Below are 26,728 nucleotides of genomic sequence, written 5' to 3'. Positions count from 1 at the left end.
CACATACTCTCAATAGCATGGCAGCTGTGGAATATGAGCACAGGGACCCATTTCTGGAACGATATTAGTTTAATACTATCATCAGTGTGTTGTCATGGCAACCCATACGATTTGACAGTTCGTGGACTACAAACATTAGTCTAATATCGTTCGATAAATGGGCCCCAGATGTAGTGAATAATTATTTTCCATCGTATTTTGACGGAAACGTACGAACGTGTCTTGCTATATCAATCAGTCTCGATACAAAAAGTACTGAGGTTGGTTTATGTAGCACAAATACGAACGTCTCCGAGAAAATACGAAGGAAAACAATTATGCACTACATCTGTGCGTCAATTATTTAATACACACTAAACCTCAAACATGGTAGTTTAAACTCACAAAAAAATATCGCCAAAGCTAATCTGTTATGAATAAATATTATCTAATAACTAATTGTATCTTTCGTAAGGCAGTATAAGTACACAGTATACGCTATTACAATTATTCAGAACAAAATATTATCTAAACTAGTTTTTACGGTAAAAAGTATTCCAAATTAAAAGAATTGCACTTAATTAGGTCCTTATTTCATGTCGTTTCAAGTAGCATAATTAAATAATAGTACATATTTTGCACTAGTTAAAACCTGTATAAGTATTTAAAAAGAGGTAGGTTCCTACTTACTATCATTACACTAAAACTAAAAAGTTTGAATAAAACAACAAATAAAATGTTTTAGCAACTTTATTTTAACATCAAGAAGCCTGCGTCAGATTGACAACCCTATAAAAACGGACCCAAAAGTCGCGAACTTTGACGCTAGAGTTCAAAAGAGTTATCTATCAATCACCTTCATTTCAAGCCTCAAGGCGACCTCCTAATGCCATTATTTTACCGTAATTAACGAAACCAAAATACATGATGTTCTTTTTTGCAGTATGCTTAGATTATTTTACACTATAAAATACGTTATTACATTTCTTAGTACCTACTAATTACTAATTAGGACACATTTACAGAATGTAATGTAATATTTATCCAAACGAATTCAATTGCACAGATTTATTTATCTTAAGTTTTATAACATTACTTAACGAGCCGTTCTATAAAAACGTACTTCCAACTTTTTTAGATTTGGCATAATTATGTTAAGTATATTTATTTTATTAAAAATCACGAGCTTTTTCGACCCGAAGGCGGTAATCACATTGATGCGGTTTCTGAATACTTACGGCGTCAGTGTGATACCCGCCTTATAAGAACAATGAAAAAAAAAAATCACTCACCTTTTGTATTGTATGTTATTACCCATCATAAATACCAAGTATACCTATGTAAAATGGCACCTACCTAAAAGATGGAATACAAAACTTCGTAGATCAGTTTAGTGCTTTAATCATTAATAAGCTGAACCTTATATACCTAACTTTACTTACCTAGCTTAACCTAATCAGCTCGTACGTAAACGTAAATGTTAGACAACTATCATTACATGTCTCATAATTTTAGATTGAAAACAGAATTTGAAATACATTCCTAAACGAACGTCCGCTGCGATCATCATCATCCGGATTAACAGTCGCTGTCTCACACATCATCATGTCCTCTTCTATTATCGGTTTCACATCTCTTGCAACCACTTTTATGTCCTGCTTCACTTTCTTCGTCTCCGTTTCACCTTTCTTAAACTGTGCGTCTATTGCTCCATTCTCTAATTTAACTTCTTGGTGTATATTGAAAACGTTCTGCGGTACTATCTCAGGAATAATGCTGCTTGCGTTCTTTCCATCTTCTATTCGTACAGTTCCTTGTTTATAATTTTCATTGGTACGAAAGTTTACAACAATATTCGGCGTAACGACCATGTGATAATCTTTATTTCCTATGTGACTTTCATCAGCCATTGTGTTTACTATTGGGACTTTGAGACTTTTATTTCCATCGTCAAATGCTGATCCCAGATTTGGAATTTTCTCTTTGCCGGGTTGTTTGGATGGCTTTCTTTTATTCTTCTGCGTGGTTGTTTTAGGTGGTAGTTCAGATGTGCTTATAAATATAACGATTTCTTCTTGTTTAGGTTTTTCATCGAGGTCATTGTCCTTAGATTTTTCAATGGGGCTTGTTTCATTGACAGTTAAACTTTTAGGAACCCTGTACTTCATGGATGGTAATGCGATTCTGTCGTTCCTTCTGGGTATGAATTCGGCGTCATTAGGAAGATGTATATCCTCGTTTTCGTATCCATATCTTTCGTAGATTTGTCCAAGATTGTTTTCATCGTTGCGATTGGTGTCTTCTGGAAGCTGGGCTCTGATCCTTAGAGACTCGATGACGTCATGGAAGAGAGATCGCTGCTCTGGCTTGACATCGTGGCGCGGGTAGGCGCTGCATATGAAAAACATGTACGTCACGCAAATGAAGCACTGCATCTGAAATTAATGATTCAAGATGAAGGTGGCATTTCAGACAAGTAAAATGTGATACCGATTTGGTTCTAGTAAGTCGAATGCGAGTATTTAAAAAGTATATATAAAATATAATGATGTTTATATAGGTATTTCTGGACACGCTTAAAGGATGGCCAGGGTCTGGGCCGAAACAACTGACACTTCTATAGAGAGTGATGCTTTCTATAGAAAACGAAGTGTCGAATGCTTCGGCCTGGACCCGAGGTGTTCTAACGTGAGGGATCCTTGAAGCATTTCCAGTTAAAAAAATCGTTCGTCGCACTATCGTTCATTTACTTACGGGACATCCTGTATACTTTTTTTTAAATACCATAGACAATAGGCAATTGGCTTTAGGCAAATACTTATCTGATGGATAAATGTCCATCGAGGTGATACCGCGAGAATTATGGGCATTTTCCACCGTAACTGGTCAATAATTTTATTGTCTTTGTGACTACTTATTAAGCATTATAATAATTACTAGACTTAAAGAGAATTTCAAATTCCTTGTTGCTTAAGAATCATTCAAGGTAGGTTCTAGAGTTTTACAGCCTGATACCAATAACTGGCAGCCCGTTTATCACCTAAATTACTTGGAATTACTTGAAGTAAAATATTTATACATTATAATGTAAATATTTTAGTCTTGGACACTGCCCCAATAATTTTATTGCAACCTTTAATTTTCCAAGTAATTTAGGTGATAAACGGGCTGCCAATTATTAATATAAAATAAAATAAAAGTAACGGAATAAAACTAACCTTGACAACGTCAGTTGCGCTCGCGCCAGCCGATCGACTGCGGGAGGGCGCAAAACTAGGGTTTACTGAACTTGAGCGACAAAACCAGGGGTGCAAAACTCTTAAGAATATCCTTGTTTTATTAAAATCTGCTAGGCTTGACACGACTAGTCATCATATTAAGAATAAGCCAGCCTCACAGATTGCGAGTGCTACTTAAATGATTTTTTTTACATTTTCCTAAAACATTGCTTGTTTAATTAGTATAGGCGTTACCATTTATTTGTGAAAGCCAGGTCTCGGAACGGAACCGGCTCTCGTACGACGTTCGATCGTTCGTACTCGAACGACGTGACGTTAATGATTTTTTTTTAGACTAGTTTCTTGAAAGTTTACCTTAATCCCTAATTTCAAGACAATCCTGCAGAAATACATAAATAAAACATAATTATTGAATAACCTCCACTAACAACAAAACATATCGAGAATACAAAATTTGCCATGGTTCTATTGTCTATCCAAAATAAAAAAAAACATCTTCCTATAATAAAGCGTTGTTCCGGCTATTTGCCACGGCTCGTGGGAGCATGGGACCCGCATGGCAACAAATTCTAGGAATAGGTGTAGGCACTAGTTTTTACGAAAGTGACTGCCACTGCCATCTGACCTTCCAAGTTCCAACCCAGAGGGAAAACTCGGCCTTATTGGTGTTAATCCGGTTTCATCACGATGTTTTAAACCCTTACCGAATACTGCATGCTAAATGTCAAATGACATATAGTACATTAAGGTCCGAAAATGTTATTGTTACCAGCTGGGGATTTGAAATGAAAAGAAATGTCGTATTAAAGTTGTAAAATTTATGCTGGCATAGGTTGGCTATCTCTGGATCGATAAACAGAAAATAGTCTATCCCAGTCGGGAACTAAGCCCCATCCGGAAACAAACTCTTGTTTCTAACCTTACATCACATTCAGTTCACAGCAAATTAGCTCTTATTCCTTCTCTATAACGACTATAACATCTGCACACGCATCCTGCACTACCTGTATCTTGATCCATAAATGCATGGTTTTTATGCCGATCGAGCATAAATAAATATACTTACCGGTTTTTTAGAGTTAGTACTGGAATTACGCAAGTGGATGTGTTTCATACTTTTTACACGACTGCCCAAAAAAAGGAGTGTATTGTTTTCAGCGTTCATGTTTGTGGGTATGTAAGTTTTTTTGTTCCACCCTAGCAGCTAAATGCCTGAACCGATTTAGATGTATGATATATCATTAGAATCCTTACGTCATCCCGGGTGACATAGGCTATATGACGTCATTATAAAAACAATATGGCGGACTAAATACGCTATATTGCGCAACTTTTAGAAAAAAATATCTTGCAAACCCATCGAGTTGGGCATCAAAATGAAGCGCTTTGAAAGACGATCAATAATATATATACAATATGAGGGTTTCAGTCTAATTTCGAGAAAGTAAGAATTCACAAAATATGTTAAGAAAAGCTAATCTCATAAAACCAAATATTATCCTATTGTTGTTGGGATATTAAAAGGAAGTGGTTTGGTCGCTGATCATAAAAAAAAGAAATTATACATAGGTATTATATAAATCATATTTTACTTGTTTTGAAACCAAGCCAATATGTTCTAAATTGCGCTAAGGGAATAGAAAAGTGTAAATAAGTTCTTTGTAGAGAGTCTGAGATTGTATAGAGTCCGTCTTCAGATATAACTCTGCACCGACTTTGACGGAACAAAGTATCAAAGTGTTAGACCGAAGGCCGAGCTCCACGTAGGGATGACGGCCCGGAGCGTACTGACAGATGTGCGTTTCCTGCAACATCCCCAAGTATTCAAATTGCAAAGGTCGAAAGCCGAGCTCCGCGTAGGGTTGAAGGAGCATAAGACAGGCTCGGTGCGCGCTTCCAAATTTCCCAAGAATATTAATTACGAAGGCCGGGCTCCGCGGAGGGGGCAAAGACTGGGAGCTTAAGATAGATGGGCTCTTCCTGCAACTTCTCCGAGTATTTTAATAACGAACTCCGCATAGGGCCGCATATCTTAATTGAGAAGGCCGAATGCCCGGAGCGTAAGAAAGTTGCACGCTTGCTGCAGTTTCCCCAAGTATCTTAATTGCAAAGGCCGAAGGCCGAGCATCGCGTAGGGCCGATGCCCCGGAGCGTAAGAAAGGTGCACGCTCTCTACAGCTTCCCCGAGTATCTTAATTGCGAAGGCCGAAGGCCCGGAGCGTCAGAAAGGTGCACGGTTTTTGCAGTTTACCCAAGTATCTTAATGGTGAAGCCCGAAGGCCGAGCTTCGCGTAGGGCCGAAGGCCCGGAGCGTAAAAAAGGTGGATGCTTTATGTAGCTTCCCCAAGTTTCTTAATTGCGAAGGCCGAAGACCGAGCTTTGCGTAGGGCTGAAGGCTCGGAGCGTAAGAAAGGTGCACGCTCTCTGCAGCTTTCCCAAGTATCTTAATTGCGAAGGCCGAGCTTGGCGTAGGGCCCAAGGGCCCGGAGCGTAAGAAAGGTGCACACTCTCTGCAGCTTCCCCAAGTTTCTTAATTGCGAAGGCCGAAGGCCGAGCTTTGCTAAGGGCCGAAGGCCCGGAGCGTAAGAAAGGTTCACGGTTTTTGCAGCTTCCCCAAGTATCTTAATCGCGAAGGCCGAAGGCCGAAAGGTGCACGCTTTTTGTAGCTTCCTCAAGTTTCTTAATTGCGAAGGCCGAAGGCCGAGCTTCGCGTAGGGCCGAAGGCCCGGACCGTATGAAAGGTCCACGCTCTCTGCAGCTTCCCCAAGTATCTTAATTGCGAAGGCCGAAGGCCGAGCTTTGCGTAGGACCGAAGGCCCGGAGCGTAAGAAAGGTTCACGGTTTTTGCAGCTTCCCCAAGTATCTTAATTGCGAAGGCCGAAGGACGAACTTCGCGTAGGGCCGAAGGCCCGGAGCGTAAGAAAGGTGCACGCTTTCTGTAGTTTCCCCAAGTTTCTTAATTGCGAAGGCCGAAGGCCGAGCTTCGCGTAGGGCCGAAGGCCCGGACCGTATGAAAGGTGCACGCTCTCTGCAGCTTCCCCAAGTATCTTAATTGCGAAGGCCGAAGGCCGAGCTTTGCGTAGGACCGAAGGCCCGGAGCGTAAGAAAGGTTCACGGTTTTTGCAGCTTCCCCAAGTATCTTAATTGCGAAGGCCGAAGGACGAACTTCGCGTAGGGCCGAAGGCCCGGAGCGTAAGAAAGGTGCACGCTTTCTGTAGCTTCCCCAAGTTTCTTAATTGCGAAGGCCGAAGGCCGAGCTTCGTGTAGGGACGAAGGCCCGGAGCGTAAGAAAGTTGCACGCTATATGCAGCTTCCCTAAGTATCTTAATTGCGAAGGCCGAAGGCCGAGCTACGCGTAGGGCCGAAGGCCCGGAGCGTAAGAAAGGTTCACGGTTTTAGCTGCTTCCCCAAGTATCTTAATTGCGGAGGCCGAACTTCGCGTAGGGCCGAAGGCACGGAGCGTAAGAAAGGTGCACGCTTTCTGTAGCTTCCCCAAGATTCTTAATTGTAAAGACCGAAGGCCTGGAGCGTAAGAAAGGTGCACGCTTTATGCAGCTTCCCCAAGTATCTTAATTGCGAAGGCCGAAGGCCGAGCTTCACGTAGGGCCGAAGGCCCGGAGCGTAAGAAAGGTGCACGCTCTCTGCAGCTTCCCCAAGTATCTTAATTGCGAAGGCCGAAGGCCGAACTTCGCATAAGGCCGAAGGCCCGGAGCGTAAGAAAGGTGCACGCTTTCTGTAGCTTTCCCAAGTTTTCTAATCGCGAAGGCCGAAGGTCGAGCTTCGCGTAGAGCCGAAGGCACGGAGCGTAAGAAAGGTGCATGCTTTCTGCAGCTTCCCCAAGTATCTTAATTGCGAAAGCCAAAGGCCGAGTTTCGCGTAGGACCGAAGGCCCCGAGCGTAAGAAAGGTGCACGCTTTCTGTAGCTTACCCAAGTATCTTAATTGTAAAGACCGAAGGCCGAGCTTCGCGTAGGGCCGAAGGCCCGGAGCGTAAGAAAGGTGCACGCTCTCTGCAGCTTCCCCAAGTATCGTAATCGCGAAGGCCGAAGGCCGAGCTTCGCGTAGGACCAAAGGCCCGGAGCGTAAGAAAGGTGCACGCTTTCTGCAGCTTCCCCAAGTTTCTTAATTGCGAAGGCCGAAGGCCGAGCTTTGCGTAGGGCCGAAGGCCCGAAGCGTAAGAAAGGTTCAAGAAAGGTTCACGGTTTTTGCAGCTTCCCCAAGTATGCGAAGGCCGAAGGCCGAACTTCGCGTAGGATCGAAGGCCCGGAGCGTAAGAAAGGTGCACGCTTTCTGTAGCTTCCCCAAGTTTCCTAATTGCGAAGGCCGAAGGCCGAGTTTCGCGTAGGGCCGAAGGCCTGGAGCGTAAGAAAGGTGCACGCTTTCTGCAGCTTCCCCAAGTATCTTAATTGCGAAGGCCGAAAGCCGACTAATAGGAAATAATTATGTATTTGCAGAGATATTAAGCCATAGCACTTTTCAATACGTCTGGTTTTTGGCTCCGACCTATTTAGGTTTTTAAGCACGTGTTATGCTAACATATCAAAGATCAACATGACGAAGGCTCCTGGAAGCAACTAAATTGCCTTAAATCATAAAAAATGTGGTTGGTTTGTATGGTCACTAAAGAGAATAAAATAAAATAAATTAATTAAAAATTAAAAAACACGACTGCAGTTTAAAAGCGAACTGAAAAGCTAGAAATAATTTTTAGTTATGTTAGCTACTCAACTTAATAAATGTAAAACAGAATATAAGTGTTCAGTCAGGGTCATAAACAGCAAACGGAAAAGTATAGGCTCATTTAGGATAGTGACTGTACCTGTATATTTTATTTCGATTGCAGTCGGGGACCTGTGAATGGGAAAATTTTAATATATCAAGGTCCCCGACTGCAATCGAAATAAAATATACAGGTACAGTCACTATCCTAAATGAGCCTATACTTTTCCGTTTGCTGTTTATGACCCTGACTGAACACTTATATTCTGTTTTACATTTATTAAGTTGAGTAGCTAACATAACTAAAAATTATTTCTAGCTTTTCAGTTCGCTTTTAAACTGCAGTCGTGTTTTTTAATTTTTAATTAATTTATTTTTACTTCAACTAAATTAGGATGAATACTCGGGGTAGGTAAACTCCGACTATTCATTCTAATTTGTTCTTTAAAGCCAGAATGCCACATCTTAGGAATGGACAACACAATAATTATTTTCAGATTTTACGAAATAGGTATAATATATTCAATTGAAAACAAATGAACTCCTTATTTATTTTCATTATTAATCAGGGTATCGCCATTAAGAGAGTGGCAACAGAATTATTCACACAAGTACAAAACTATGCATGTGAGAGTTCTGGGCTATAACCGCGAAAATGGAAGTGCGCAAATCGCGGGCATTTTTCTCTGTCACTCTAATTACACCTTCATTGGAGTAAAAGAGAAAGATCCCGCAATTTGCGAATTTCGTTTTTTGCGGGAGCCCCTCTGAATTTAAACTGAACAGTGTCAGGTCTATACTCAGCCGTTTTCTACATGGCGAGACCAATAATAACTGGTTCACAATACTATAAAGGACAAAGGAAGATCGCTTGGCTATATGCTATGGTCAGACATCGGAGTTTTGGGGGCAAAATTAAATGACAGGTAGAAAGTTCCTGTATCGATATACTCAAAATACTCCCAGCTTTGTTTGTGTTTTTTTTTTGCATTATTTTGGAGACCATAATAAAGCAGGTTACACAATGCATACTTCAAATTTACGCCAGGTTATGATGTATCGTTGTATTATTAAATAGTTGTTAATGTTATTATATATATTTAATAGTAGCAAAAAAAAGTAATAGTAAAATGGGATGGTTATTCCGAAAGACACACGCGAAGGAAAACGCGATTATGAGAGATGTTTCAAAAATATCGAAAACGAATATTTACTTATTATTTATCATCAAATTTTTAATATGATTATATTTTTACATGCTAATTTTAGAGCAATTTATAGTACATATATATTATAACAGATAACCAAATTTATCAATAAAGGAACTCCTTAACTGTCCTTTTAATTTGGCGACAAAAATCCGATGTCTGGCAATGTTAACTCATCCCTAAACTTATGGTAGCAGAGTAGTTATAGTACAACCGATTCTTATAATAGTTATAATGGTAGTCCTTATTAAAATTCTTTTATGTACAAACTGCTAAGGTCCAGCCGCCCGGGGCTTGACATCATCGGAGGACTCTGAAATATTAAAAGAAAAGATGAGAAATGCGGAAACAGTAGGAAAATGGAGGCAGGGAATGTTCGAGATCCGACACTTTCCTTTATATTGCGTGGTTTAGCGGAGAAAGAACACCGTTTTGTTCACTTTTAGATTGCTTGGATGATCTAAGTAGTCACGATTAAAAAAAATCTTGCTAGTATATTTGCAGAAAAATTACAGAATAGCTATTTACGATACAAGTACGGAACTAAATTCGAAACTACTGGCGATATATTAAAACACGACCGAAGGGAGTGTATTAAATCGACACGAGTTGCGAATCCCCTATTCGCACGTGTATCGTACAACGTTTTACAGTACATATGCCCCTTTAAATATTTGACATAGCAACGAAAAGTGCTTATTTACGCACTAGTGCGGGAAAGTAGCACCATATGTACTGTACAATATATTATTAATTATGCTTAAGTACATATTTTATAAAACGGTTCATTAATTTAGTTCATTAATTTAGTACAGTTTAAATAAATAAATAAATTTCTATTATGTTATTATTATTATATAAACTTTATTGCACAGTAAAAAATATACAGTGACAAAAGGCGGACTTAATGCTACTCGGCATTCTCTACCAGTCAACCTTTAAAGTGTCATTCAATAGAACTTGCTAACTATGTAAACAAACCGACATACTAAAATTGACACTGAATGTCAATTTACTAGTAACTTTTGTTTACATAGTTAGCAAGTTCCATTGAATGACACTTTAGGCCAAACAGAGAAGCATATGTTGTTATAAGGTAGGTACCTAGGTTTTTTTCTCATTTTCATTGACGTGATCAATAACGAGTAATTATATTTGTACAATTTGTATGATGTTGATGGTAATGATTCTTGAACTCACCTGATTATTATCTCGTAAATAGTTAGCGATGTACAAAACAGCGTAAGCGCCAACGATGAAGGGACGGCATCTGTGTACAAGTAAAAGGTTACTATTAGAAAATGTCGATTTCATTTCCAAAAAACATAATGCTGATAGATTTCATACGGATTGTATGTTACCTAATGAACATAATATTTTCATTGAATGGTAAAAAAATAGCCAACACACCAATATTACGTCATATAATTACAATTTAGCATATTTCAATGCACCGTTAGAAATTTAAAAAAGTTATCAACAGTTTGCATGTTATTGCATTAATAAACCTCTTAGGCTCACTTGCATCATCCCACTAACCCGGGGTTATGCGGTTAAACCGTTTACCTTGTGTCAAATTGTAGTGGTAACCATGGTAACTCCAGGTTTAACCGGTTAACCCCGGGTTAGTGGAATGGTGCAAGTGGGCCTTAATCGTAATAACTACCAAGAAAATATAATTAACCTTTTGTGTGTCGGATCGAACCCTAAACGAGTTTTTTGTGAATTTTCTCTCTGTATTTTTATTTTTTAGTCTTTTTTTTACGAGAAAAATACTTTTTGTGCTCTAAACAATACAATCACAGTTTGAAACCATGATTTTTGACAACCACACAGTATACATAAATGTTAATTGTTACATCAAGTGAAACACACCCCATTTGTGAAAAACGTTCAATATAATTCATTAGTAATTTCGGTAGTAAACTAGCAGGTATTTAGAGATGACATATTTGTAATTAAAACGCTTAATAGCTGCCAGTGTTGCGATAGCGATTGTGGTGCTTCGCCCCTATTCAGCCTTTATAGAGCATATCGAAACAATTAGCATTTAGGCTGCGTTAATTTAGATTACATAGTTTAGATTGACGACTAATTTGAAGTTATTGTAATATCGCAGCTGGTTTGTTGTTTAAATATTTTTACTATCTTGAGATTTTTAGTAGGTATCTAATCCCATTAAGTTTGGTGGTAACGGAATGCGCTGTATGAAATTGTAACAAAGGTATAGATAAAAAAAATGTAGTCGTTAAGTATTTTGAAAGTATTTTTTATGGGGACAAAATAATAACTCCCTAAAACTCCTCCGAGAATTCTGGGGTAATATAGAAACAGTACATCACAACTTGTATGACCTTAGAAATAAACTACAAACCCCCGGGCATACAGTAATGAAACGAAAACTAACCGCTGGAAAAATACGCAGAAAAATAAATTAATTAAAAATTAAAAAACACGACTGCAGTTTAAAAGCGAACTGAAAAGCTAGAAATAATTTTTAGTTATGTTAGCTACTCAACTTAATAAATGTAAAACAGAATATAAGTGTTCAGTCAGGGTCATAAACAGCAAACGGAAAAGTATAGGCTCATTTAGGATAGTGACTGTACCTGTATATTTTATTTCGATTGCAGTCGGGGACCTTGATATATTAAAATTTTCCCATTCACAGGTCCCCGACTGCAATCGAAATAAAATATACAGGTACAGTCACTATCCTAAATGAGCCTATACTTTTCCGTTTGCTGTTTATGACCCTGACTGAACACTTATATTCTGTTTTACATTTATTAAGTTGAGTAGCTAACATAACTAAAAATTATTTCTAGCTTTTCAGTTCGCTTTTAAACTGCAGTCGTGTTTTTTAATTTTTAATTAATTTATTATTTATATTAGAGCCATTATTTTTATAATATAAGGTGTAACAAAAATAGTGGGGATCCATAAGGCCATAATAAGGCCATTTCCGGTATCGTATTCTGATAAGAAAAAACCGGCCAAAGCGAGTCGAACTCGCGCACTAAGAGTTCCGTAGGTGAGCGTTTTCCAAAAAAAGTGTACATTTCATTCATGTCTTCAAAATATTGACTTCTTGGGCTCATTTTACTCAGAATCATTTGTACATTCACGCCTCATACACGAAAAAATGTGTCCCAAAATTTTGTATGAAAAAAAAATTTTCCCGTGCGTCACGTTCATACAAATAAAAAAAAATTTCATACAAAAATGTGACGATCAGGAAAGGAAATTTTTGGACACATTTTTAGGGTTCCGTAGTTTTATGTATGAGGCGTGAATGTACAAATGATTCTGAGTAAAATGAGCCCAAGAAGTCAATATTTTGAAGACATGAATGAAATGTACACTTTTTTTGGAAAACGCTCAGGTACCATTACGCAAAGAACGGCAAAAAAATCACGCTTATTTAATTGTATGGGAGCCCCGCTTACAGAAATACATCATCTGTGAACTGTTTAGCTATCACGGTTCATGAGTCACAGCCTGGTGATAGACAGTCAGACAGACGGACAGACGGAAAGAAGGACGGACTCCGCAGTCTTGAAAATGAAAAATATTTTATTCAGTAGCTTAAAAAACAAATTACAGTATCTGCACTGGTGCCTCTTTTTAAGTGAGAATACACTTGTGCTAAGAGAACACCGCTCTTCCACGCGGTTAGTTTACAATAAGTATCTTAGGAATAATATGTAATAATAAACTATAAAAAAATTACAAATTCTAGCATTAATATGAGTATTAACTAGATTTTATATTATATTAATATAAGTATTAACTAGACCTTATAATAATTTAATGTGGTATAGGGTACTTAATATAAAAGAGGTGTGTGTGTGTGTGTGTGCTTTTTCAGTCTATACTTATATTCTCTATACTTATATATACTTATTTTGAATTAAGTTTTCTATGTCGTCGTAACTTTTAGTTTTTAGCCATTTTGTTAAACTACTCTTACACTCATATGTGGTGCAGGAATGTATGTCAATGTATTTGTTTATTTGATTATATAGCTTTCAAGATTGTGCCTGTTGCTGTCTTCTGGCAAATGCAGTTTTCACTGTATGGGTTTTAATTACATTAGTCTTTTTCCTACGTGTGCATGTATCGTCTGTTTCGTATGTGGTTCTCTTGTGTGTTTTTAGAATAAGATTTAGAATGATAATAGATTACAGAGTGAATAGAGTTCGTTTGTAGGGAATCTGAACGGCTTTTGGTGCATGACTTTTAGCAATGCTCTTTGAGCTCTCTCAAGCTCAAGAAACTTAGTCTTTGTGGCACCACCCCATACCGAGATACAGTATGTGATGACAGATTGAGCCAGCGATACGTAAACTTGATTTAGTACAGTTTTTGTTGCTACTTGCCTAAGATTTTTGAAAGTCCAGGACAGTTTGCGGATCCTGTTCATTATGTTCTCAGCATGAAGATGCCACGTGAGACGCTGGTCAATTGTAACTCGAAGGTATTTCGTGTATTCCACTTTGCGAATAGATGGGCAGGAGCAGATGGCTTGTGGGTTGCAACAGTTATGTATCCTAATTGAGAATTCTTTTCCTGGTTGTGAGCGGTTACAGTTGGAGAAGCAAATAAACTTGGTTTTGTTGGTGTTGAGGGTAAGCAGGTGCCTCTGCAGCCAGTTAGAAATTTTTGTCAGGCCAAGTTCTGAAGAGAGGCGAACCTCCTCCCACGTGTCTCCTGAGAATACCACAGCTGTATCATCTGCATAAGTGAAAATAGTTCCCGCCACGATACACATGTTGCATAGTTCATTCATATAAACTAGGAACAGCGTAGGGTCCAGGACACTACCCTGTGGTACTCCGTAGGATATGGAGCGTTCATCACTCATGTAATCACCCAGTTTGACCTTCTGTGTCCGGTTCTGGAGGTAGCTACTAAAGAGTGATAGAGAGGTGCCTCTTATGCCTTTCTTTTCCACGATGTTAATAAGAATGGGAAACGACACGGTGTCAAACGCCTTTTTCAGGTCTAGAAAAACCGATAAACATTTTTTGTTTTTATCTACGTTATTAATACTAAGACTTAAGACTTCGTATACCGAAGTGAAATCGCATACTTTTTTCACTATGGGACCCCTACTCAACTATAATATTCATTTAGATACGGTTTAGTCAACTATAATGAAATTGACCAATCACCTCGCCTCGGTCAAGAGGACGAAACAAAATGATAGCTCAAATTAATTATTTTAGATTGTGTAGTAGAAAAAATTGCTTTGTAAGTCAGAAACGCGCATGTGACACCCTTCATATAGCAACATTCATAGACTACGAAAACCGCTTAAGGTCGCTTGTTAGTCTCCATGGGCTTGTATACAATAGTGATATAATCAAGCTTTTCAATCTCGTACCTTACTTAGGCAACTCAGCAAGCTTCGTTGCCTAAACACGGTACTCGACTGAAAAGCTCTCCATTATATTACGATTGTATAAAATACTATTATGGGTATCATTTCTCCATACAAACGTACTCGACATGTTCCTCCGTGGTTTGGGGGCGTCCATTAATTACGCGAGGGCTTCAGGGGGGAGAGTGGGGGTAACAATATAGGAAAATGGTTTTAAATAGGTACCACACCACCACAGAACACAACTTGATGAATATTGAGGAGTAGTAATATTATTGACTGTGAAGCATTCTAGCCCTAATGGCTCCTCTACACGATGGGCCAGCGTCGGCCACTCCAAGGGACGCATTTATGCGTTAGAGGGAGCAAGTGATGTTGCTCTCAGGCATGGCTGCGTCCCTTGGAGTGGCCGGCGCTGGCCCATCGTGTAGAGGAGCCATAAGATATCCGTAAGAAAAGATGTGTAGGTATCTATTAATTAAATAATTGCATCTAGCTTAGACGTATTGAATTATAATACTCACGTGTGAATCAGACCACTTTAATGATCTTAGCTAGGACAATTATTATTTTGCGATAAAAAACTTCTTTCTAATAAAATTTTAATTGTACGTAGTAGCAGTCCAAGAAAAAAGTTTAAACAATGAAACTGAATACAATTATATACTGAATACACTCGTTTCCATCCTGAAGTTTTTATTTATTTCTCTTTCTTGCTTTATGTTGCTATACAGTAAGTGCTACTAGATATTTTAAAATTTCAAAACTATCCTGTATGCGATTGCGAAGTTACCCCATTGCACCTTAAAGTAGGGAGATTAGGTATCAGCCGTTATTATACAAGGTCAAAGAGAATGAAGAAGTTTATTGTCTTTGACAAGGTATAACAAAAATAGTGAGTAATCGTTAGAAGAAAAATGTTTTGATGCGATTTTTTTTGCCTTTTGTGTACAGAAGCTGACTTGGACGACCTGCCCCATAGAAAAAAAAGGCTTTTAAGAGTCGCCAGGAAGCTCGGCCGAATTTTACCTTCCCATACAAAAGGAGTTTCGTTCTCATTTTAAAACTACGTATTAGATTGTAATGAAGTTTTGAGGTACATCTTGTTCTGTAATTAGTTTATATAGCTCCAGTTTATAAAACAAACGAAACATAACAAAAACAAGTTTTGTATGAAAAACTTAAATTCGCTATATTTTTTACACATTACTGTCCAAGATATACCTTATCCTATTGTAAGTACCTAGTTTTAGAGCAATCTAGCTAGTTTTAAAATGAGAGCGTAACTATTTACGTTTGTAAGGAGAACCGACTCTTGCTGGGGACTCTTAAAGGAAACCATTGGCATATTTCTAAATTGCACTTATTGGCTATAATTTTCTCACGCGTTACAATAGGGCTTGTAATAGGTACATAAACAGTATCAGGAAATAAATCTTATTCATTTACCGCGAAGTAAGACTCTTGTCTAGTTGTTCAGACACTTTGGCAATTTTTTTTATTAAATATAATTTTGACAACAATTATAATTTTATAAATAATGACGTGGTTGCTTATACTGCTGGGATTATGGATTTGGTGGATGTCTGGATATAAACATAGAAAAAGACTGAGGCAAATAGTTAAAGAGCTGCCTACAACTCTTCCAGCGATGCCGCTGGTTGGACATGCGTACATATTTATGGGGAATGATGAAGGTAAGGAAGCTATTTTTTTTGTATAGCGATGTATCGCTCGCACACCGGGGAGACATGCGGATTCGCATCCAATGTGAATACCGCCTTATTATTAAAAACCTATCAGAAAAATGCAGGTAGTGAAGCTTAATGGTTCAATAATATATAGCCTTACACTCTTGCTTCGAAATGTAGGTAAGCATTAATTTACTACAAAGCCTCTAAAAATCAGCCTTACTGAAAATCTGATGTGGCTCATGCCGTGACACCTAGCTGAGTGAGGACCATTTAGCGCAACTTTCATTCATTTCGTGTACTCTTGGTTAGTTTTAAGGTTATGCTATTGTGCTAATAAATGATTTCTTCTTCTTCTTCTTCTTCTAAAGCATAATTCATGTTTCAGACAGAATGAAAGGCATCCAAAGGTTTGGACGAGATGCCATACAACAGGGCGGGACCATGGGATATTGGCTAGCCCACGAGTTAAATATCGGTACGTTTCATCTTCCAATTGTTCCAAAATAACCACTTTTGACCTGCTCGTGCACAAGGTAGGTAAATTGGAGTAAATTTTATTATGGTAATATTTTTAATTTTTAGCCGTGGCGGACCCTGTGGTGGCAGACTTGCTTCTAAAAAATTGCCTGTCAAAACATGAAAAAATAATGAACTGCACACGCATTTTCACTGGCAATGGCAGCTTAGCCGCTCCAGGTTAGTTAAGACTTTATGTTCTTATAAAAATCTGCAGATTTTAAGTCTATTAATAAACTACTGAATTTAATTATTGAAGGATTATTTAAAAATAAATAAGTAAATTTTCTATGGCTGACATTTTGTTCATGAAAACAAAAAATATTTTGAAACTTGCAAAAATGTTATCGCTTACTGTGTCAATTCAAACAAATTAAAACCTATAAAAAGAATTAATCCTTAAATAATAATATTTAAAAAAGCAACATTTAGAGTAAAATATTCAATGGCTGACATTTGTTCATGAAATAATAAAATTATCTTAAAAACTTGCAAAAACGTTTTTCTGAATAATCACCCAGTAGGTGATTCTTATTCTTATGCATTTTTTGTGTAACACGTAAGAATAGCATGTATTTTTGTGAAAATAAGTAAACTCTATATCAATATACTTAGCAATTTACCTCTAGTTTTAGGTCAACCTAAATGTATTGTCCTAAGAGGTTTAGAAACATATAAAAAAATAATTACAAGTGCGAAATGTCACGGACCGTGTAGTGTGACTTCCCCAGATTTTGTGATATTTAATGTTTTTTTTGCAAATATATGAAGTGATTTTGCAATAATTTTTATCAAATATAAAACACTAATCCTTGTTCTACAACACTGTTTAAAAATTGTATGGATTTATAACGATTTTATATAATTTTAAACAACATAAATTTTGTGATTAGTTTTCGCGTCACCACCGCGCGTGGTAATATAAACATGCAGTACTCGGTAGAAAATTATCTTTACTACTGGCAGCCTTTTTAAAGTTTTTTTTAGAACAGCAACACTGTGTTGTTGTCAGGTTTACAAACGGCTGTAGAGAGAAGTTTTGTCGAAAATTATTTATTTGTGTTCATTTGAAAAAACGGTCAACCTTAACGCGTCACCGCCGTGTTAGAGTTTTAAAAGTAAGTTGCAGTTTCACGTTAGTGTTTGTAATATAAGATATACCTCATACATTGCAGATTAAGCTAATTATTTAACATTTGCAAAATCAAAGGAAATGTTTATGTAATATCGAACATGTTCCAAATTATCACGACCGTGGCCTCAAAAATCTGTCACCGCCACGGACTTTTGAGTCCACGTTGGTGACATATAGACACGTAGTCGTGTCATTCTTAATTCGTTTGATTAATTTAGAGGCATATGCACTTTTCAGAAATGCATTTTTATTAGCTACAGATCATTTGATATTATTGCCCGACTGCCAAAGCAAAAAAAAATGTTTTTCGCTTGTATGTATGTATGATTTGTATCGATTTCTTTGTCACGCTCTACAGCCTTTATAGTTTGACGGATTTCAAGGTCTGAGCTATCATTAGGTTTGTCGTAGTCATAGGAGTGACTTAGGCTATGTTAAAAAAACTATATAAATCAAAATAGCCGAGTCGGCCACCAAAATGCCGAAATGTCACGACTGAGGGACACTTTGTCACAACCGTGTTTATGTACTCATTTTATTTACCTTTCCTGAGGGTATTAAGCTTGACCATATGAATCAAAAAATTGCTTTTTGTATGTACTTTTGATATATATAATATATGTAATGTGAAAAATAAAAAAGTTTATGAAAAAAAATTTTTTTTGGACACAATTTAAGAATCACCCTACTGTGCCAATTCAAACAAACTAAAATTGATTTAAACTTTCACGATTTTTACACATTATTAAATTGTACAACGGGACTTAATCGCGTATCTAAATTTTAAGATTTACCTCCGATTCTTCTCCGAGACCACGGGGACAACGCCGTCCTTGAAACGTCGGAGGTAAATCTTAAAACTTACATACGCGATTAAGTCCGGTTGTACAATTTAATAATAAATTAAAATTAACAAATCCTTAATATTATCGAAATGCATCACTATCGTGCGATTCTACTGTAATAATTTACTTTTATCCTCTGACCGACCTCAGACCAAAACAGTTTTGGTCTATCCTTGTCGAGACAAATACAATCCCATCAAAAACATTACATGTAAAAAGGTGCAAGTCTCGCAACGCTTTTACTACAAAAAAGTTTTGAGATGTAATGTGAAACCAAGTCGGTTATTTTAATCAGTGCCAGGGGGTGTTAAAAGCGTATCAATAAGATATCTTTAATTTGTAATACGTATAATGACTTGGCCATCGCACGGCTGCATAATGACAAAAGGATCATCGTCATCTATTAAAAATAATTCTAATTGAACATAATGCTAGCGCTAATTGCAGTTTGAGCATTACACATATTTACGAGTACGGTACGAGTAAAGCATTATGTGCGATTGCCAAGTCATTATATGTATTACAAATTAAAGATATCTTATTGATACGGTTTTAACACCCCCTGGCACTGATTAAAATAAACGACTTGGTTTCACATTACATCTCAAAACTTTTTTGTAGTAGAAGCGTTGCGAGACTTGTACCTTTTTACATGTAATGTTTTTGATGGGATCTCATCTCTTTTTGTAGGCAGTCCTTCTTTTCGGGTACTCATACCCATACTATGTATACACATATCATAACTAAACATATCTTCATTCATACTCACATCGTACATTACGTAGTGTACCTTTAATTTACCTACTATTTGTAGGAACTGCAACAGTACCTTTGTAATATCATATATTTATATGGGATTACAAACTTACTTATGCAGTTCTTAGATCTTTAAAACGTGACTGATATTGCAATATTTTTAGATTTACCCTTTATGTGGCTATTAAACCCTAACTCTGTACCAAATTTCAGCTCTCTGAGTTTATGGGAAGTACTAATTCTATTCTGATGATCATGAGTGAGTGAATGAATGAGTGTCATAAATGCGAAACTTTGCTTTCGCTTAACTTCGGAACTAAATGACCTACAGACTTGAAATTTTGGATTTTAAGTATGTGATTATAGCTTACTGGATGACGAAAATTTCTGCGTTCTGGTCTTATCCAGAGGTTCTCAAATATGGGCCTGAAAATGCGGCGAAATGGTTCCAGTAAAGGATGGTATGGCAGTGTTTGCTTCGCGCTCGACTTGGCGGGGGCACTGCCGTGCCCCCAGATTTGTCAATAAAAAGATTCATAATACAAAACTCTTTGGGAGGTTAAAGGACAATTTATCTTTATGCAGTTCTGGAAATTACCCACAAACTTACCTAAAATCTTGTAACAATTCCTTAGTGCACATTTGGCGACCACGCCGAAAGATCCTGTCACCAATCTTCAGCCCGAGGAACCTAAACGCCTTCGTTGAAATATTCGCAAAGCAGAGTGCCACAATGGCAGAGCTTCTACGCCCTATGGCGGGTACCGAGGACTTCTCCATTTGGAAATACGTGGCTACGTACACCTTCGACGCTGTGACAGGTTCGTAGTTGCCTTTTACTACGCGTCCTTTAACTACGCACGCTGCGGCGCGAGGTCGTTCCACAGTTAACGGAACGGTCAAGTTAATTATCGAAGAATCGTGAGCACGAAATTAAAAAAAAATTGTTGAAAAATGTTACCTGCAGAAGAAAACAGCCAAATGTTTTCTTCTGCAGGTAACATTTTTCAACAATTTTTTTTTAATTTCGTGGTCACGATTCTTCGATAATTAACTTGATCGTTCCGTTAACTGTGGAACGACCTCGCGCCGCAGCGTGCGTAGTTAAAGGACGTTCTACACTTTACAAAATCGTTAGGGGCTAACACGTTACGCTGCGTGAACTACCTCGCTTGCATCTTAGCATAAGCTTAGCCAAAACCTACGTATCTATTTTTAGGACGCAAATGTGACTTTGTGTGACTGTACCAATTTGTGTACTTAGGTACTCACGATTTTGTAGGTTTTACTTACTAACGAATTTTTGTTAAATCGATCGCATTGATACTTTCTATTATGCCATTGGTCTAGGTGGTAGGTAGTTACCCACGTAACGTCTATAGGTATAATTATGATTTATTCACGAAATAATTAAAACCTATTAGAAGAAAACAATACCTAGTAAAGACATAATAATAAGGCGATATGAAATATTCTCACGTTTAATTGTACCAATACTTAATAACTGTTGTAATGTCGATAATATAACCGCGTCAAAAACACTGCGTGTACTACGCTCCAAAACTCAGATAGCGGACGTAGCTGAAACAGCCGCCAAGCTGAAGTAAAATAACAACCAATTGGGTCCCACATCAAACCCGGGGTCGCGGCAAACCTCGACGGCGTTGGCGAGATAACCTTGACACCTTTGACAGGAACTGGTGGGAGACGGGTCAAGACCGGGATACGTGAAAAGGGAGGAGGGAGGCCTTTGCCCAGCAGTGGGACACTCTAGGCTCATTTAAATAATTAATAATGTAACCTATTTTTAGTGCCGACGTCTGTTTCTCAGTCAAGATTTCGGGAACCCTTTATCTCGGGAACGCATGGAAACTTCTAAGTTAACGTAAAAAAAGATATGGCCGGTTATGCCGCGTTTATAGCCGTTTGTGATAGTATTATTATTTTATTTTTCAGAAACCAATTTAGGCGTAAAGATGAACTCCCAGGTGAATATGGACCACCCATACCTAGATGCATTCGACAAATGTGTCAGTTTTATAGGGGCCAGAATGTTGTCACCCTGGCTTCATCCAAATTTTATCTATCGTATGGTGCCAAGTTACAGACAGTGTAAAAGTTACGTTAGCTACATTGACAAATTTGTGAGTGAGGTGAGTGACTTAATACCGGAGGTACATTAGTGGTTAGAGATGTTCGTACGGTACGGGTATTAAAATAAGCTGACCTGAGAAACTGACTGTAACTGAGGTGAGAATAAACTTTTTTTGACTTAAACGGCCTGAATCGAACTTTATATCCTTACAATCAAAAATTTGCTAAAGATACGACATATCTTAGGATACTTACGATACGATATCAAGACAATCTCCATACAACACCGCCGTTCCTTAGCGTGCCTTTTCTAATTTTCCATTTTAGCTTTATACTTTTACATTATAATATTTTAAATAAAATATGTCACCTATTTACTGTTAGTTTTATGACCTCTAAACTTAATATCCGGCTTGCCCGTTGTCACTGTTATATGCACAAAATTACAATCAAAACATTTAAGCATATTCTTATCCAATGGCGCCATTTTCATTTTCTAATAACTTTAACTTTTTTTTGTGCTTTATATTAACTTTTTTTACTTTAAATGCGGTCAGACTGGACCAATTTTACATTTTGAAATTATATATAGCACAAGGGAGAAGGGAGACAGTTTGTATACGCAAATAACTCAAATGTAAGAATAATATTAAATGTCATCTATGTATTGAAACATTGAAATATCCGCAACGTTGCATGGAGGTAGACAGACTTCTTTATTACCAGTTTTTTTTTTCCTATACTCTGGTTTCACATATTTTTTCAGACCATTTTAGAAAAAAGAAAAGCGGTAAACGGATTACGTGGAAAGATAGGAAGTGGTAAGTGAATGCATGCTGATGCATGGTGTTATAGTTCGTTTTTTTAGCATTAAAAATAAGGTAAACAATCTTGATGTGTCTTTTAATTGAAAAACACGTTTTAAAAATAAGTCACGGCAAATATGTAACAATTATGAATCCAATACGATCATTTATATTCTTTTGCTTTCATAAGTAATAGTAACTGATTTTTAGAAAGCGTTTTTCAATTAAGAGACATGTCAAGATCGCTTTTTTCGAATGCTAAAAAAACGAACTATAAGTAGTTGTTTACACTTGTTAGTTAGTAGGTTAGACCACCAACCTCCAAGAGAGTCATCTGTTTCCACCACTATTCCTAGAGGCCAATTCGAATGTACATTTTGATATCTAAATTGAGTCATTTTGTTATCATTCAAGCGTGCATTTCCCTCTTGCATTTCCGTACATATCTAGCGAGATGCACGGACGAATGATATTAATATATGACATAAATTTGATGTCAAAATGTAGGTTTGAATTAGTATCGCAGGCTAATTCTCCTGGTCATTTATAAGAGTTATCTTTTGAAGATCTTACTCAGTTTAATTTAATACTATTGGTTAAAAAACCAGCTGCCACAATGAAAAATCTGTGTTAATAGATCAATTTATTGGTTGCCATAAAACATAATTAAATTTTAGATGCCACGGAACCAAAGAAGATACGAACCTTAGTGGAGTTGCTAATGGAGACACCAGAAAATGAAAAAAAGCTAAACGACTTGGAGCTCGTAGAGGAATCGAAGGTTATCATAAGTGCAGGCACAGACACATCAGCCATAGGAGCGTGCAACACTTTGCTCATGCTCGCCCGCCATCCCAAAGTCCAAGAAGCTGTTTATAAGGAGTGAGTGTACCGTTTGTGTAGGAGAATGATAAAAATGATTATAAATACATTATATAGGTTGGATACAATGAGCTCAAAAACCGATGAAAATGGCAAGCTGATGTATATACATGTGTACATGGTCAAGCAGATCTTGTCAGTAGAATAGGGCGGCAAATTTGAAAAATGTAGGCGTGAAGGGATATCGTCCCATAGAAAATTTGAATTTTGCGCCTTTTTTTACTGACAAGATTTGCTTGACCAGCTATAGGTACCAACCAGTTCGTGAAAATAGTTGAACAGTAAAAAGAAGGGATATGTAGTGGAAATCTTCCGCAAGCGATCAAGAGCGATGTAGGCAGACCTAAGTAATACTCACGAGCGGTCACCTAGATAAAATGTTGGGAACTTTGTTCTATTTTATACATTATTTTCTAGAACCATGTCTTAAACGATATTTGCAATAATTTTAAACATAAACCAAACAACTAACTTATGTATTTGTCTACAGGCTGCATGAAGTATTCGGTGATTCAGATAGAGAGGCGACTGTGGAGGATTTGTCTCGTCTTAAATACTTGGAAATGGTCATCAAGGAATCGTTGCGAATGTATCCTCCTGTGCCAGCGATTGTTAGAGAGCCGATCGACGACATTAAATTGCGTTTGTATTAATGTTTCACTAAATCAAAGCAGCGAAAGTTTCATTACAATCATTACAAATGATAGATAATAGGCATTAGGTATGCACATTGGCGAGGCTTATGGATTTGGAAAAGCTGTTCTATTCTATTAAAGTTCATTTTTTATTTCCTATGGCAGTCACCACCAGAGCTTAAGATTTTCTCATGGCAAACTACATAGAAATCGGTTCATTTCGGTAATTAAGCTGTAAAAAGGTAAAAATAGCAGCAGATGTATAGGTAAACAGCCGCTAAATTGAAAATCTCCTATTTAGGATAAGATAAAAGATATATCTCATATATAAGAAAGAAAGAGTAGGCATATTACAATGCGCTTATGAACGTCAAATAAAGCTACACCGGCTTTAACCTTACACCTCTGCCCCGAGAAGATTTAAATCCCCCCCTCAATTGGAAGAGAGTATCCCAATATGGAACCGGCAACAAACTTGGCGGGCCTAGCTAGACTATTATAATATTTTGTACTTACCTATAACTTCTAACTTTTTTGTGCAGCAAACGGAACGACCCTCCCTAAAGGGATCGCTATAGTGGTATACATCTGGGCTGTGCACCGGAACCCTCAGTATTGGGGAGACGACGCAGACAGTTTCCGACCCGAGCGATTCCTTGAACCCTTCAAGCATCCGGCCCAGTTCATACCTTTTAGCTGGGGGATGAGGAACTGTCTAGGTGAGGTTCAACTTTATTATCAATTTAACTAGATTGAATCAATTACCAGTACGGCTACCATCAGTTTGGCACTGACATAAACGCCGTCGAGAACGTAATTTACTTTCTATACATCTCGCTCGTATTCGCATATTTGTGCAAACGAGATGTATAGAAAGTAAATTACGTTCTCGAAAGCGTAAATGTCAGTTTTGACACTGTCAGTGACTCATGGTACGGGCTCAGACCACCAGTTTGGCACTGACATAAATATAGAAAGTAAATTACGTTCTCGATAGCGTATATGTCAGTTTTGACACTGTCAGTGACTCGGTCAGTGGTACGGGCTCAGGACCATTAATTTCAATGTATTCCCTGGAGCTTTTAGAAAAGGAGTTTACATTTTGAATAAACCGTTTCTTCTTTGAGATATTTTTAGCCATAGCATTTTTAGATTTCTGGTAGTCATATAGGTATAAATTATAATGTAAATATGTGTCAGAATTGTAACATCTGTTTCAGGGTATCAGTATGCAATGCTGTCCTTGAAGACGGTAACATCCACAATCCTGAGAAGATACCAAGTGCTTCCACCTGCGGGCCTGGAGCCGGACCACTATGAGGACCCGCTTAGGGTCAGATTTAAAGTCATGATGATGGATGTGGACAATTTTATAGTGCGTTTGAAGGAGAGAGTTTGAATGCGGAACTAAGCTTGGCTGTGTTCTAAAAATATTTATATAGGTAATATATAATGTGTAATCATGTGAAATTCTTTTATTTGAATCGAGAATCTTGAAGTTAAATAAAATAACTGACCAAGAGCATTACAATCGCAACATTGAACGGGGGGGGATTAATTGATATTATGTTAGGGAAGAGTTTTTGTGAAAAGTCAAAAACGTTTTAAACGATCATGAAGCTTTACTTTTTTGATGATTTCAGAGAGCTATTATTTCCAAAAATATTCACTTAATCAAATTATGGTTTCTGAAGACCCATATACAGGGTGGATTTTCTTTTTGGGTCAGTGAGGGCAGCTACCAGATCCCGTGCTGCTACGAGAAAACGGTCTTAGAAGACCTTCCCTCGATTTCAAATTAATGAAGATTACAGATTTTGAAAAAAACATACAGGGTGCGAGAAAAAGGTCATTCTTGACAAACTTTTTTTTGTTGCCAATCGATCTTATTCCTATTGAGGATCAAAAGCTTGTATGGAACCAAAAAAAATTTCCGGCTAGAAAAGCCACAAACCGAGAAAAACTTTTCCCATACAATTTGTATGAAAATGAAAACTTTCATTTTTCACATGCTATTTTTGTATGCCAATCGATTCCATTCCTATCCAGTATCAATAGTTTCTTTGGGGTCAACTTACGGTAATGTACTAAAATGCCACAAATTAAAGAAAACTTTTTCCATACATTAACTATGGAGAAAACGTGAAATTTAATTCACATTTTTCTATCCGGCCAATCAGTCCTGTTACATTTAAGGACCATAATACTGTATGAAGACATTGCTGTAGGACCGATGGGCGAGATAGAAAATTGAGAATAACATTTCACATTTTCCCCATAGTAAATGTATGGAAAAAGTTTTAATAATTTTTGTGGCTTTTTAGTACGTTACCGTAAGTTAACCCCTAGGAAACTATTGATACTGGATAGGAATGGAATCGATTGGCATACAAAAATAGCATGTGAAAAATGAAAGTTTTCATTTTCATACAAATTGTATGGGAAAAGTTTTCCTCGATTTGTGGCTTTTCTAGCCGGAATTTTTTTTTGTTCCATACAAGCTTTTGATCGTTAATAGGAATGGGATCGATTGGCATCAAAAAAAAAAGTTTGTCAAAAATGACATTTTTCTCGCAGCCTGTATGTTTTTTCCAAAATCTGTAAAAGCCAATCTTCATTAATTTGAAATCGAGGGAAGGTCTTCTTAGACAGTTTTCTCGTAGCAGCACGGGATCTGGTAGCTGCCCTCACTGACCCAAAAAGAAAATCCACCCTGTTATATTCAATCATTTTATTATGTTACTAAATTTTTGATAATTTGACCCAATGCTATAAAAGGTTTAATTAAAATTTTCTATTTCTTTTACTCATCAGCATTAAAAATTAAAAAAATTA

General features: G+C 37.4%; 2 protein-coding genes across 3 annotated transcripts; one reads left to right on the top strand and one right to left on the bottom strand.

Annotated features, from left to right (window-relative positions):
- Positions 1–1,461: 1,461 nt before the first annotated feature.
- LOC134650249 (uncharacterized) lies at positions 1,462–20,134 on the bottom strand. 2 transcript variants are annotated; one of them, XM_063505204.1, is made up of 2 exons: positions 20,087–20,134; positions 1,462–2,414 (listed from the first exon to the last, which is right to left on the bottom strand). In XM_063505204.1, the coding sequence occupies exon 2, from the start codon at positions 2,412–2,414 to the stop codon at positions 1,491–1,493; it is 924 nt and encodes a 307-aa protein (XP_063361274.1). In that variant the 5' UTR covers positions 20,087–20,134; the 3' UTR covers positions 1,462–1,490. The 2 variants fall into 2 exon arrangements, with proteins under 2 accessions (XP_063361274.1, XP_063361273.1); XM_063505203.1 differs by lacking the exon at positions 20,087–20,134 and adding an exon at positions 3,198–3,290.
- On the top strand, positions 16,002–25,330 carry LOC134650205 (cytochrome P450 4C1-like). Its single transcript, XM_063505144.1, has 10 exons — positions 16,002–16,227; positions 16,610–16,699; positions 16,807–16,920; positions 20,112–20,297; positions 21,433–21,629; positions 22,337–22,391; positions 23,054–23,258; positions 23,749–23,900; positions 24,436–24,612; positions 25,114–25,330. Exons 1-10 carry the CDS (start codon positions 16,071–16,073, stop codon positions 25,290–25,292), a joined length of 1,512 nt encoding a protein of 503 aa, XP_063361214.1. The 5' UTR covers positions 16,002–16,070; the 3' UTR covers positions 25,293–25,330.
- The last annotated feature ends 1,398 nt before the right edge of the window (positions 25,331–26,728 follow it).

The sequence above is a fragment of the Cydia amplana genome, chromosome 8, assembly GCF_948474715.1.
Source record: "Cydia amplana chromosome 8, ilCydAmpl1.1, whole genome shotgun sequence".
Classification (NCBI taxonomy): Eukaryota; Metazoa; Arthropoda; class Insecta; order Lepidoptera; family Tortricidae; genus Cydia; species Cydia amplana.
Note: the sequence above shows the minus strand (reverse complement) of the source record. Positions and strands in the feature narration are given on the sequence as shown.

What these genes read in the sequence shown, in the direction of transcription:
- LOC134650249 (XM_063505204.1), bottom strand. Translation starts at nt 2,414, where the DNA reads ATGCAGTGCTTCATTTGCGTGACGTACATGTTTTTCATATGCAGCGCC.
- LOC134650205 (XM_063505144.1), top strand. Translation starts at nt 16,071, where the DNA reads ATGACGTGGTTGCTTATACTGCTGGGATTATGGATTTGGTGGATGTCT. An exon ending in AGCCCACGAGTTAAATATCG is followed by an intron (nt 16,700 to 16,806) that starts GTACGTTTCATC and finishes TTTAATTTTTAG; the next exon opens with CCGTGGCGGACCCTGTGGTG. An exon ending in CAAGAAGCTGTTTATAAGGA is followed by an intron (nt 23,259 to 23,748) that starts GTGAGTGTACCG and finishes ATTTGTCTACAG; the next exon opens with GCTGCATGAAGTATTCGGTG.